This window comes from Callithrix jacchus, chromosome 15, assembly GCF_049354715.1.
Source record: "Callithrix jacchus isolate 240 chromosome 15, calJac240_pri, whole genome shotgun sequence".
NCBI classification, from domain to species: Eukaryota; Metazoa; Chordata; class Mammalia; order Primates; family Cebidae; genus Callithrix; species Callithrix jacchus.
In genome coordinates, this window is record NC_133516.1 from 29,665,699 (window position 1) to 29,677,869 (window position 12,171).

Sequence of the window (12,171 nt, forward strand, 5' to 3'; positions counted from 1 at the left end):
AGGCAGCCCCTCCCATCTCGGGGAGTTACAAGAGTATATACTTCATGACTCAATGGCACTTGGATGCCCTTTGGGCTTGTGAAGAAGGGGGTTCCAGAGCCTAGAGCCTGAGATGGATGCTGGTCTTTAGGATGGAGGCAGCAGAACTGGATGAGCAGCGTGAGAAGCTGGTGCTGTCAGCTGAGTGCCAGCTGGTGACAGTTGTGTCGGTGGTCCCAGGGCTGCTGGAGATCACCACACAGAATGTGTACTTCTACGATGGCAGCCATGAGCGTGTGGAGACTGAGGAGGGTGCGTCTGCTGCTGGTGTGGGTTGGGAGAATGGCAGGGGGCTGGGTGTGGTGGCTCAAGCCTGTAATCCCAGCACTTTGGGAGGCCGAGGCAGGTGGATCACAAGGTCAAGAGATCAAGACCAACCTGGTCAACATGGTGAAACCCCATCTCTACTAAAAATACAAAAAAATTAGCTGGGCATGGTGGTGCGTGCCTGTAATCCCAGCTGCTCAGGAGGCTGAGGCAGGAGAATTGCCTGAACCCAGGAGGCAGAGGTTGCAGTGAGCCGAGATCGTGCCATTGCACTCCAGCCTGAGTAACAAGAGCGAAACTCTGTCTCCAAAAAAAAAAAAAAAAAAAGAGAATGGCAGGGAATGGCTGGGGTGAGTGACTCCTGTACCTGCTGCTGTTCCTCCCCATAGGCATTGGCTATGATTTCCGGCGCCCACTGGCCCAGTTGCGTGAGGTCCACCTGCGGCGTTTCAACTTGCGCCGTTCAGCACTTGAGCTCTTCTTTATCGATCAGGCCAACTACTTCCTCAACTTCCCATGCAAGGTGGGCACAACCCCAGCCTCATCTCCGAGCCAGGCATCCAGGCCCCAGCCCGGCCCCATCCCACCCCACACCCAGGTACGGAACCAGGTGTACTCGTGGCTCCTGCACCTGCGGCCCCACTCTCAAGGCTACCTAAGCAGCCGCTCCCCCCAGGAGATGCTGCGTGCCTCAGGCCTTACCCAGGTGAGAGCTCTGAGCGTGAGAGAAGCGAAGTCGGGACCCTGAGTTGGGGGACAGTGATGGACAGCCCAGATGGCTCACATCTTGTCTGCCCCTGTCCCCAGAAATGGGTACAGCGTGAGATATCCAACTTCGAGTACTTGATGCAACTCAACACCATTGCGGGACGGACCTACAATGACCTGTCTCAGTACCCTGTGGTGAGGGCCCCACTCTGTACCCCTGTCCCTCTGACCTGTCAGTCCTTGGTTCCCCCAAGTGTAAGTACCTGCCAGTGGGCCAAGCCCTAAGCTTGGTCCTAGGTAGGTGTGCCAATGAAGACCTGGCCTCTGTTCCCTGTCAACCCCCAGAGGTCCCCAGCCTCACTCCCTTCCCCTCCCCTCCTGGCCTCCGTTCCAGGAAGTCTGTCCTGCTCCTCTGTGACCCCTCTAAGTGGTGCTCTCCCAACCTGTGGGCGGGCTCTGTGCCCGCCTTCTTGAGGGTGAAGGCAGGGCAGGGTGGGCTGGTAGGCCATCAGGGCTCTCATGCAGCCCCTGCCCGGGTGGGCGGCCAGTTCCCCTGGGTCCTACAGGACTACGTGTCCCCAACCCTGGACCTCAGCAACCCAGCCGTCTTCCGGGACCTGTCTAAGCCCATCGGTGTGGTGAACCCCAAGCATGCCCAGCTCGTGAGGGAGAAGTGAGAATGTGGGCAGGGCTGGGCTCAGCGGGTAGGGAAAGACGAGGCAAGGGCTTCTGCTGACACACCCAACTGTGGCTCCAGGTATGAAAGCTTTGAGGACCCTGCGGGCACCATTGACAAGTTCCACTATGGCACCCACTACTCCAATGCAGCAGGCGTGATGCACTACCTCATCCGTGTGGAGCCCTTCACCTCCCTGCATGTCCAGCTGCAGAGTGGCCGGTGCGGCCCAGGGCCTGGTGGGCAGACCGGGGGCAGACGAGGGGAGGAGGCTAGTCCTCCCCGCATCCTGGGCCTACACCTGGCTCTCTTCTTCTTTGTAACCACAGTGTCTCCCTCCCTGTCCCCATTGTCCCCACCTCACCTTGGCCCCATGCCCCTCCCCCAGCTTTGACTGCTCTGACCGGCAGTTCCACTCGGTGGCGGCAGCCTGGCAGGCACGCTTGGAGAGCCCTGCTGATGTAAAGGAGCTCATCCCAGAGTTCTTCTACTTTCCTGACTTCTTGGAGAACCAGAACGGTAGGTGTGAGGCACTGGCACTGGGGTGGGCAGGTGTGGGGATGGAGAGCAGATGCCGGAGTAGCCAGGGAGCAGTCGGGATTGACAGGGAGACAGCTGACCCAGTCCTTTGTGCCAGGTTTTGACCTGGGCTGCCTCCAGCTGACCAACGAGAAAGTGGGTGATGTGGTGCTGCCCCCATGGGCCAGCTCTCCTGAGGACTTCATTCAGCAGCACCGCCAGGCTTTGGTGAGGAAGCAGCCACAGGAAACGGCGGGCAGCCAGGGTTTTAAAGGCCATGAGGGGTCAGCCATCCCTGCACTAACTGCCCCCTCCCAACTCCCAGGAGTCGGAGTATGTGTCTGCACACCTGCACGAGTGGATCGACCTCATCTTTGGATACAAGCAGCGGGGACCAGCTGCCGAGGAGGCCCTCAATGTCTTCTATTACTGCACCTATGAGGGTGGGCAGTGCGCTGGACTCCAGTCGGGGCCAGGACATCATCAGGAGGGGCAGATGCAGAGGGCACGCAGGAAGCCCTAACTGCTCTGCCTGCCTTCCCAGGGGCCGTAGACCTGGACCATGTGACAGATGAGCGGGAACGGAAGGCTCTAGAGGGCATTATCAGCAACTTTGGGCAGACTCCCTGTCAGCTGCTGAAGGTAAGGCCAGCTTAGAGGATAGTGACCAGGGATGCTCATGCCATGGTGCTCACCACTCACTTATCCACAGGAGCCACATCCAACTCGGCTTTCAGCTGAGGAAGCAGCCCTTCGCCTTGCACGCCTGGACACTAACTCACCTAGCATCTTCCAGCACTTGGACCAACTCAAGGCATTCTTCGCAGAGGTGAGAGGAAGACAGGACCTTAACTTGACATTCTGTGAAGTAGGTTTAACCCCACTGTCCTTACCACCCACTTGGGGCAGATGGGAATCCTAAATCAAGGTCACTGATTTCAAGGCACCTTAGAAAATTAGCTAAACATGGGAAGAGTATGGGGGCAGGAGGGGTGCCTTCTTCGTCAGGGCTAGGATAAAGTGTTGACTCACCTAACAAGCTCTGAAAGCCTTAGGGAGATCAGGAGGGAGGGGATCTGTCCTTGGACCCCTTCCCTTGCCTGCCTAGACAGGAAGATTGTTGTTGAATGTTGCCCCCAAGCCTGACTTTTTTTTAGGTTTCCCTCTCTTCCTGCCTTTGGGCTAGGGGACAAGCAGTAATTGGGTGGGAGGGCCAAGGTTGAGACTAAGCGTGATACTCTGGAAGGATCTTCCAGGTCTGCCCAGCTTCTCGCCCACTTTCTGAGATGCCCTCCTGAAGTCTCGTGCCTGTTTCTTGAAGGGACCTCTGCATCTGTGATACCTACTCCATGACCCCTGGGGGCTGAGGGTAAAGGACGAGATGATACTTCAGGGAGCAGAGAATGTAATCTGCTACTACTCAGGCATAGCTAGGCCTGCCCTTGCCCCTGTAGGTCATCAGTGATGGCGTACCCCTGGTGCTAGCCCTGGTCCCCCACCGGCAGCCCCACTCCTTCATCACCCAGGGCTCCCCAGACCTGTTGGTAAGTGCATTGTGCAGAGCCCTACCTCAGCTCCACTCCCCCTCTGCCTCTGCCCCAAACCCACCTCTGCCCCCTCCTGCCCGCAGGTGACCGTGAGTGCCAATGGGCTGCTGGGCACCCACAGCTGGTTGCCCTATGACCGCAACATAAGCAACTACTTCAGCTTCAGCAAAGACCCTGCCATGGGCAGCCACAAGTAGGACAGAGGGCTATGGGTGGGGTGGGCTACAAATTCCCTGCACCCTGAATTATTCCCCTACCTAATCAGAATGTAGGTCAGCTGCAAGGGAAAGGTCTGGCCGGGCTCCATGAGAGCCTGGGTCTCTTCCCTGTGGCCTGGCCTCACCTGCCATCCCCTCACTGGGTCAGGACACAGCGAATGCTGAGTGGCCCGTGGGCACCAGGCAGTGGTGTGAGTGGACAAGCACTGGCAGTGGCCCCCGATGGAAAGCTGCTATTCAGCGGTGGCCACTGGGATGGCAGCCTGAGAGTGACTGCACTGTCCCGTGGCAAGCTGTTGAGCCAGCTCAGCCGCCACCTTGGTATGAACAGCCTTGGAGCTGGGGATAATGAGGCACGGAGGTGTGGGGCTGGGTTCTGAGGCTGGCCAGGGTGGATGTGACTCCTGTTCTGCCTGTACCCTCCCCTTCCCATGCAGATGTAGTAACCTGCCTTGCACTGGACACCTGTGGCATCTACCTCATCTCAGGCTCCCGGGACACCACATGCATGGTGTGGCGGCTCCTGCATCAGGTATGCCTGGTGGACAGCTCTGCAAGGCCCCTGTAGCCCAGACCTATGGCCCATCCGTCCCTCACCGGCTTCCAGTCCTGCCCTCCTGTCCTTCCCTGCCCTTTGCTACCATGAGCAAGTCAGGGGCTTCGTGACTCTCCAGCTCTCTAGGCTTGGACAAAGCCTTCGTTTCCTGAGCCTCAGGAGCCAGTCCTAAGCCAACCCTGGTCTCCCACAGGGTGGTCTGTCAGTAGGGCTGGCACCAAAGCCTGTGCAGGTCCTGTATGGACATGGGGCTGCAGTGAGCTGTGTGGCCATCAGCACTGAACTTGACATGGCTGTGTCTGGATCTGAGGTGTGTGTATGCATGTGCCCTGGGGAGGGTGAGTTTGCTGAGCAATCCCCCTGGAGCCCAGAGACTCCTGCTCAGGACCCTAAGTTGCCTTCCTGCAGGATGGAACTGTGATCATACATACTGTACGCCGTGGCCAGTTTGTGGCAGCATTACAGCCTCCGGGTGCCACATTCTCTGGACCTGTTTCTTACCTGGCACTGGGGTCTGAAGGCCAGATTGTGGTACAGAGCTCAGCGTGGGAACGTCCTGGGGCCCAGGTATGGGGAAGGAGTGCCCAGCAACAATGGAGGGGCAGTTGGGATCCTGTCCTTGCTGACACTCCCTGCTTCCTCCAGGTCACCTACTCCTTGCACTTATATTCGGTCAATGGGAAGTTGCGGGCTTCACTGCCCCTGGCAGAGCAGCCTACAGCCCTGATGGTGACAGAGGACTTTGTGTTGCTGGGCACCGCCCAGTGTACCCTGCACATCCTTCAGTTAAACACGTAAGCCCCACCATTTATGGGTTCATGGCCCCTGAAGGTGATAGTCACTGGTGTAGGTAGGATAAAGGCGGGATCCCCCTAGGAACCCACACACCATACATGTTTGTGGGTACATACTTAAAGGTTTGTTACCTGTCCCCTAGTCTTCCTATGGGGAGATCTTGCCCTGGGCCTCCCATTAGCCACAGTTGTAGATTTCTTTGTGTATCAGAGTTTCATTTAGCCATCCTTAAAATGAGGGCAGAGAAGGGTATATGGGATAAGGGACATCTGCTGGTCGCAAAGCCCCCTTGCAGTTGCAGGTTGGTGTATATCCCTTCTCACTTCCAGACTGCTCCCGGCCGCGCCTCCCCTGACCATGAAGGTGGCTATCCGCAGCGTGGCCGTGACCAAGGAGCGCAGCCACGTACTAGTGGGCCTGGAGGACGGCAAGCTCATCGTGGTGGGCGCGGGGCAGCCCTCGGAGGTGAGGATATAGGCTGCAGTGTGTGGGGGCCCTCGAACGGGGCGAGGCGCGGCACGGCGGGCCCAGTTGACCCTGCCCAACCCTTACGCCCACCAGGTGCGCAGTAGCCAGTTCGCGCGGAAGCTGTGGCGGTCCTCGCGGCGCATCTCCCAAGTGTCCTCTGGAGAGACGGAATACAACCCTACCGAGGGGCGCTGAGCCCGGCCCTTCCGGCTGCTCGGGTCCCGCACCCAGCGGGCTTTGCCTGGGAGGCCCCGCCCAGAAGTCAGGGGGAACGCCCCGGGGTGGGCCGCTCAGGGGGTAGGCGGGGCCCACCCCTGCCCAGCTCAGGGATTGGCGGGAGATGTCACTCCCTCAGGGATTGGCGGGCGGAAGTCCCGCCCCTCGCCGGCTGAGGGGGCCACCCTGAGAGCCCGCGCTGGCTACCGCGGCCGCAGCGGCACTTTTTGCACACTCTGGGGCGGGGTTCCCCAGTTTCCAAGTCCCCGTTTCGTCAGAGCACGAGGGCCGCCTGTGGCCTTAATTCCTGACGGCGGCCCCGGTTCTCCCTTCTCGGCAATAAACCTGGCCTAGTTTTGTAGCTGCTCCGTCTCCGAGTATGCGTGTGCGCGCGGCGTCTCGGCCCGCCGTGGCCACCGTCCCAGGGTCGCAGTCTCAGTCTGGCCAGGCTCGCGATCCCCTGGCCCGTAACTTTCTCTGGGCCCACTTGCCCCGTAGCCGCCGCTGAACTAGGACCTCAGTTTCCCCGGCCGTGCAGCCCCTGCCCCACATCTCGCCCCGGCTCGTGGTTTCCCACATTCTCAGCCCTTCAACGGGTCACCTTCGCACGCCATTCGTGCACAGCCCCAACCCGGCCAGGCGCCCCACGTCAGCGAGTGTCTGCATTCCCTGGTTTGGCAGGGCGACACCAACCGAGGCCACGCCCCTCTAGCGCGACTCTTCCCCCTCATTGTCCTGCCCACTTATTGGGCCTGCCGGTGGCGCCACTGTGGTCTCAGGAGTGTCCTCTCCTGATCGGGAACTGGGTGGAATGCTACCTTGGTGGGTTCAGCAAGGGCATAGGGGATGTGGGCCCAGAAGTCCCCTAGTTGATCCAGAAATTCAGAGAGCTCCTGAAACCCAAGGAACAGGGCCATTCAGTCTTATTGGATCCTATAGGGTTGAATTTGCTGGGACCCACTTCCTGAGGTTTGGGGAAGAGACCCCCCTCGCCTAGACTGAGAGAGCTTGCCCCAGAAGGAATGGAGGAGACAGAGCTGGTCCCCGCTCGCCAGAGGGGTCAGGTACAGCTCAGGATGGAAGACAGGTTGGGGAGTTGGGATCTCCATCCTGAGCTGTACCTGACTCCTCTGGCAAGCTGGGACCAGCTCTGTCTCCTCCACCCCATCTGACACAGGAGGAAACTGCTCCAGCCCTTGAGTGAGTCAGGTTGGAGTGAGCAAAGGGGGATGGACTACCCTAAGGGACTACCAACCTCAGGCCTGGAGAATTTCCCATATTCCTCCTGTACACAGCCCTTTCTGGACTGAGAGAAGCAGCTCCCAGCTCCCCTGACTCAGTGCTGCCCAAAACTCTCCAACTTTTTCTCCAAGAAATAGTCCCAGGGAGGGTAACCCACTGACAGCCATGCTTCAACAACTCTAGCCACAGCAAAGGCCTGGCCTATGTGGGTAAGCATCCCTTGATCCAGATAATGGGTATTGGGCAGGCTGAGAGTGGGTAGGTCACACCCAAGTCCAGTCACAGGTTCTGGAGTCTCTGCCTGGGGTGCCCTGACTGCACCAGATCGGGACAAGTCGCTTCCAGGCAGAAGAAAGCAACAATGTTTAACTTCCAGTTCAGCTTTATTTTGCAAAAATTTACAAGACCTCCTTTGCATAGAAATGCTTGTAGGGACCACATGAATCAATGTGCCCTCACGGTCCAGACTTGGTGGCAGAGACAGGACATAAATGCCATGGTAGACAGTGCCATGGTCCCTCTTCCTGTGCCCTGGATAATTGGATAAAAAATCAGATTTAGTGCCATGGTAGACAGAGGTGCAAATGGACCCAAAAAAGGAAGAGCCCAAGGAAGGCTTTCCAGAGTAGAAAAGTCTTGTCAATATGTCAGATGGAGAAGGGAGATCGGCAAGAGCAGAAGTCTGGAAGGTTATGAAAAGAGGGTGCATCTAGGAAGGACAAGGTGTCCAGAGTGGTAAGCAAAGGGAAAGCTGTAGAAGAGGATGGAAAAATAGGCCAGACAGTTCCTGATGCCATGGTATAAGCTTTTGACTCTACATAGCAGAGACTATTGGCTTCAAACCTTTTTGACAACAAAGTTTAGGTGAGGCTACCCAGGGACCCTAGCCTTGGTTCCTTGCTCTTAACCTGATCTATCTTTTCTTCCATAGATAACCTCCTTGAGGAGGCAGGAGAGAGACAGGGAAGGAGTATGGTTAGGGGCAGGGGGAGCCCTGGCCTCCAATACCTCCATCACTTGCCTCCTGGAGCCTCCAGAGGTCTCAGGCAGCATCATCCCTCCTGAGGGGCATCTACTGTACCCTCCTGGCCTCTGTGGTCCTCGGTCTGCTCGCCTACATGGCCTTCAAGTGGTAGGTGGTCTGGGCACTGCCTGTGGTACCCCCTTCCCTTTCTGGACTCCAACCAATTCTGTCTTGAAAACAGGAGTAGGTTGGCAGATCCCTTGCTCCCCACAGCTGGCGCTCACATAAGCAAAGACAGCAGCTGGCCAAAGCTTGAACTGCAGAGATGGGAGGACTCAACAACGACCAGATGCTTGGGGATAGCAGTGTCTTCCTGGACTCTCCTAGCAGTCTGGAGCCCTGTGCCTCCAGTCAGGGTGAGCCCCCTTCCCAGTCATTCGTACTAGAAATGCCTCACCACCTAGCCCTTGGTGATCCTCATGTCTCCTGCCCGAGGACCACAGCCTGAGCTTGGCTGCCTCGGTGGCACCAGGATAAAGTGGAGCGGCTGAGGAGTGTCAGATGAACCTGACAAGGGCTGGCGGGGACTGGCAGGACATCTGGGCTACTGGGCTGAGGCTGTAGAGACCATGGCCCAGGGCCAGATGCAAGCCTACACTCTGCTGAGGGACTGGGCTATCCAAGAAGGCAGTGGTGCCACCCTCAAGGTGCTAAAGAATGCCCTGGTTGCCAAGGGCCGTGAAGATGTGGTCCAGGTCCTGGGCCCCCCAGCTGAGGGCTGCTCTGTGGTGTGAGTGCTGCCCCCGTAGCCTACCCTGGTGTTCCCCTACCTCTGTCTCATATACCTTCCCCTTCCTGGGCTTCCTGGGGTTGCTGGCCTCAGCCTGCTCTGTTCTGGGGGAAGAACACCGAAGATCCAGCCATCATTCATTTCCTCTCACCCACCCATCCCCTCCAGAAGAGGGCAGTGAGGAGTGGTCCTACCCTTTGGATCTCTACTCCACCTCCCCTTATTAAGCCTCAACTGGATTTGCTACTTTCGTATCCCATATTAAAGGTGTTTTGGCTCTATCTGGCTCCTTGGGCCTGAGAGACAGTTGCGTGGGTGGCTATGAGGCAGGGGTCCAGAAAAGGGCCGGGGGTCCCTAGGTTGTGGGAGGGCCCTCTCCAAGCAGCACCTGGGATGGCAGGCAGTGTGCTCCTATAGAAGATGCATGGGCTCTGGAGGCACAGATCAGAGTTCGTATCTTGAGTCTACCATTTGCTGGCTGTATCATGTTTGGAAGGTATTTTACCTTGGTTATTTTATCAGCTTCCTTAGCTGGAGAACAGTAAGTTTAAGTGAAACATTCAGTAGTTTCCCCCACATCTAAGACTCCCAGGTTGGTGCTGAGGGACCCTGGGTTTGACATCATTTTCCTGACTTGTTTCTGTGAGCACCATCAAGGGGAGGCTGGAGGCTTGTTCCTCTAAACAGGAGGGAAGAAGCAGGCTGATCCTGGGCAGTTAATTACCAAGGGCCTCAGGTCACCTCTAGATGAGAAAAAAAGAAAAGGCTTGCCTTACAAGGAGTTCCAAATGTGCTTCCACATCTGCTCATGTGGTTTCTACACACACCAAGGAAAGGTGGGTGTCCTGAGCAGCTCAGGACAGGGCAGGTGCAGCCAAGTTACCTGCACTCCATGCATATATACCCACCCCAAAGGGAGAGTCAGGTAGGATGGCACAATAAGTGACTTTTGAAGAAGGTGCTATAAAAGACAAGCCCTGCCTAGGAAGGAACAATGGCTACTATCCTGGCAGCTACCAGCATAAGGTGGCTTCAGAGGCACAGCCATCCAAACTCACTCTGAAGACATGGGTTCCAGTCATGATCTAGTGGGGCCCAAGGTAGATCCTGTCCCTTTGCTGAAATGAGATGCAACTGGGATTGGCCACTCTGTGAGTACCAAGCTCATCAGACTGCTGTTACTGCTACCCTCAGTAGTTGACCAGGCCTGCTTAACACTCTAAATCTTTCCCTTAAACGAAGGAAAAGCAGGAAGTTTATAGTCACCTTCCTCCTCAGATGACCTTAGAGCAGTAACCCTGAAGGATCAGGAAAGAAAGCAGGGAAGATATGCACCAGTTGCTGGAGACATCAAAACCTAGAGCCTTGGGTCAAAACCATGCATTGGATTTATTTGCAAGCAGCAGCACATATGGCTGCACCCCTGCACTGCAACCCACTGAAAAGAGAAATGATCCCTTTCGACGAGCTGAAGCATATTAACTAAAATATTCTCTATAACAGACATAACTGTAAGACATTGAGAGGGTTGAGCAAATTATGATCTGTGCATGTGATATAATAATGTGCTTTAGGCTGGGCGCGGTGGCTCATGCCTGTAATCCCAGCACTTTGGGAGGCCGAGGTGAGTGGATCACCTGAGATCAGGAGTTTGAGACCAGCCTGACCAACATGGGGAAACCCGGTCTCTACTAAAAATACAAAATTAGCCAGGCATGGTGGTGCATGCCTGTAATCCCAGCTACTCGGGAGGCTGAGGAAGGAGAATTGCTTGAACCCGGGAGGCAGAGGTTGCAGTGAGCCGAGATCACGCCACTGCACTCCAGTGCAGGGGCAACAAGAGTGAAACTCCATCTCAGAAAAAAAAAATAATATGCTTTAAACAGTTTTCAAGCCTGCAGTATGAGAAACAATTCTGGATATTTGCTAAATAGCATGTCTAAGTTTAAAATAAGAATTCTGCCCCTCTTTTAACAATTCCCTTAATACTAGGATATTAGAAGAGTTACTGAACCTCTCTGACACTTAGTTGCCTCATCATAGTGCCAATTCCTGTGCCTCAGGACTGTGAGCACAACCTGAGCTCTAAGTGCTCAGCACAGTGCCTAGTGGGCAGTGAGTGCTCTAATTGCTACTCACCCTGCCAAAGATTTGGCAGGCCACAACCTGACCTCAACTCCTCCACAAGAACACTGCTGCAGTGGGCAGGATAACCATGGTGAGAAACAGGTGGCACCAACCTCTTTGCAAAAATGGGCCCCAGTATGGCCTGAAGCCCTCAGCCTTCCTTACTGCCTAGATAACTAATCTAACAAGTGAGGGAGAGGTCTCCCACCAAGCCCTGCCATCTCAGAAATGTTCACTACCATCATAACCTGTGCACTGTACCTCTTTTGTAGGGGTCCTATCCTGTCCTCTAGTGTCCAAGCCCAGTGTTAGGGGGCACAGTGCAAAGCTGGGGAAAACATCAAATGAGGATTTCAAACCAGGTGTCCAACATTTTGGGAGGCTAAAGCAAGAGGATTGCTTGAGGCCAGGAAGTCAAGACCATCCTGGGTAACATAGCAAGACTCTGTATCTTCTACAAAAAAATTTAAACCATATTACCCAGTAGTCCTAGCTACTCCAGAGGCTGAGGCAAGAGGCTCACTTGAGTCCAGGAGTTCAGGGATGCAGATGATTGTACCACTGCACTCCAGCCTGGGCAACAGAGTGAGATCCTATCTCCCAAAAAAAAAGCATTCCAGTGGGCTCAGAAAAATTAAGTCCATGGAGGGAAAAGATTCAATGCTTCTCTCCAGGCAGGACAAAGTATCAAGGGAGAAGATAAATTTGCCTTTCTCTTGACTGATCTATTAACCAAAATAAAGAAGCCTAGTGCCAAAGAGGCCCTAAATTCTACTTCTTTTGCTCTGGAATGCATGTGCAAATTGACCCAATGCCTGAGCACCGCCATAGGATCCCAAGCCTACAAGTGTCAGTCACCTGCAAATGTCTGTCTCAGTCATAGTAGGATCAATGGGGAATGAACAAATCCTGTAATAAAATACAATCACAGGGATTAACCTTGGACTTCACACACCTAAGGCCATGATGTCTCCATTCTCCAGTGACATCATTACACACAAATATGCTTGATTAACTTTTAGGGAACACACATGCCAAG

At 55.4% G+C, this 12,171-nt stretch overlaps 1 protein-coding gene across 8 annotated transcripts in view; it reads left to right on the forward strand.

Moving 5' to 3' along the window:
- The window catches only part of NBEAL2 (neurobeachin like 2), a 30,258-nt gene extending 23,888 nt beyond the window's left edge, over nt 1–6,370 (forward strand). For 5 of the 8 annotated variants that reach the window (XM_035275171.3, XM_035275173.3, XM_035275175.3 and 2 more), the window contains 19 exons: nt 131–291; nt 696–1,012; nt 1,114–1,209; nt 1,563–1,687; nt 1,772–1,912; nt 2,079–2,209; nt 2,328–2,437; nt 2,535–2,652; nt 2,754–2,851; nt 2,922–3,038; nt 3,664–3,753; nt 3,840–3,949; nt 4,123–4,295; nt 4,412–4,506; nt 4,724–4,840; nt 4,939–5,097; nt 5,176–5,324; nt 5,655–5,790; nt 5,887–6,370. In XM_035275171.3, the coding sequence (XP_035131062.1) occupies nt 131–291; nt 696–1,012; nt 1,114–1,209; nt 1,563–1,687; nt 1,772–1,912; nt 2,079–2,209; nt 2,328–2,437; nt 2,535–2,652; nt 2,754–2,851; nt 2,922–3,038; nt 3,664–3,753; nt 3,840–3,949; nt 4,123–4,295; nt 4,412–4,506; nt 4,724–4,840; nt 4,939–5,097; nt 5,176–5,324; nt 5,655–5,790; nt 5,887–5,988 (2,545 nt within the window). In that variant the 3' untranslated portion in view covers nt 5,989–6,370. The other 3 variants (XR_013527268.1, XM_035275177.3, XM_035275176.3) reach the window with 3 other exon arrangements.
- Nucleotides 6,371–12,171: the final 5,801 nt, after the last annotated feature.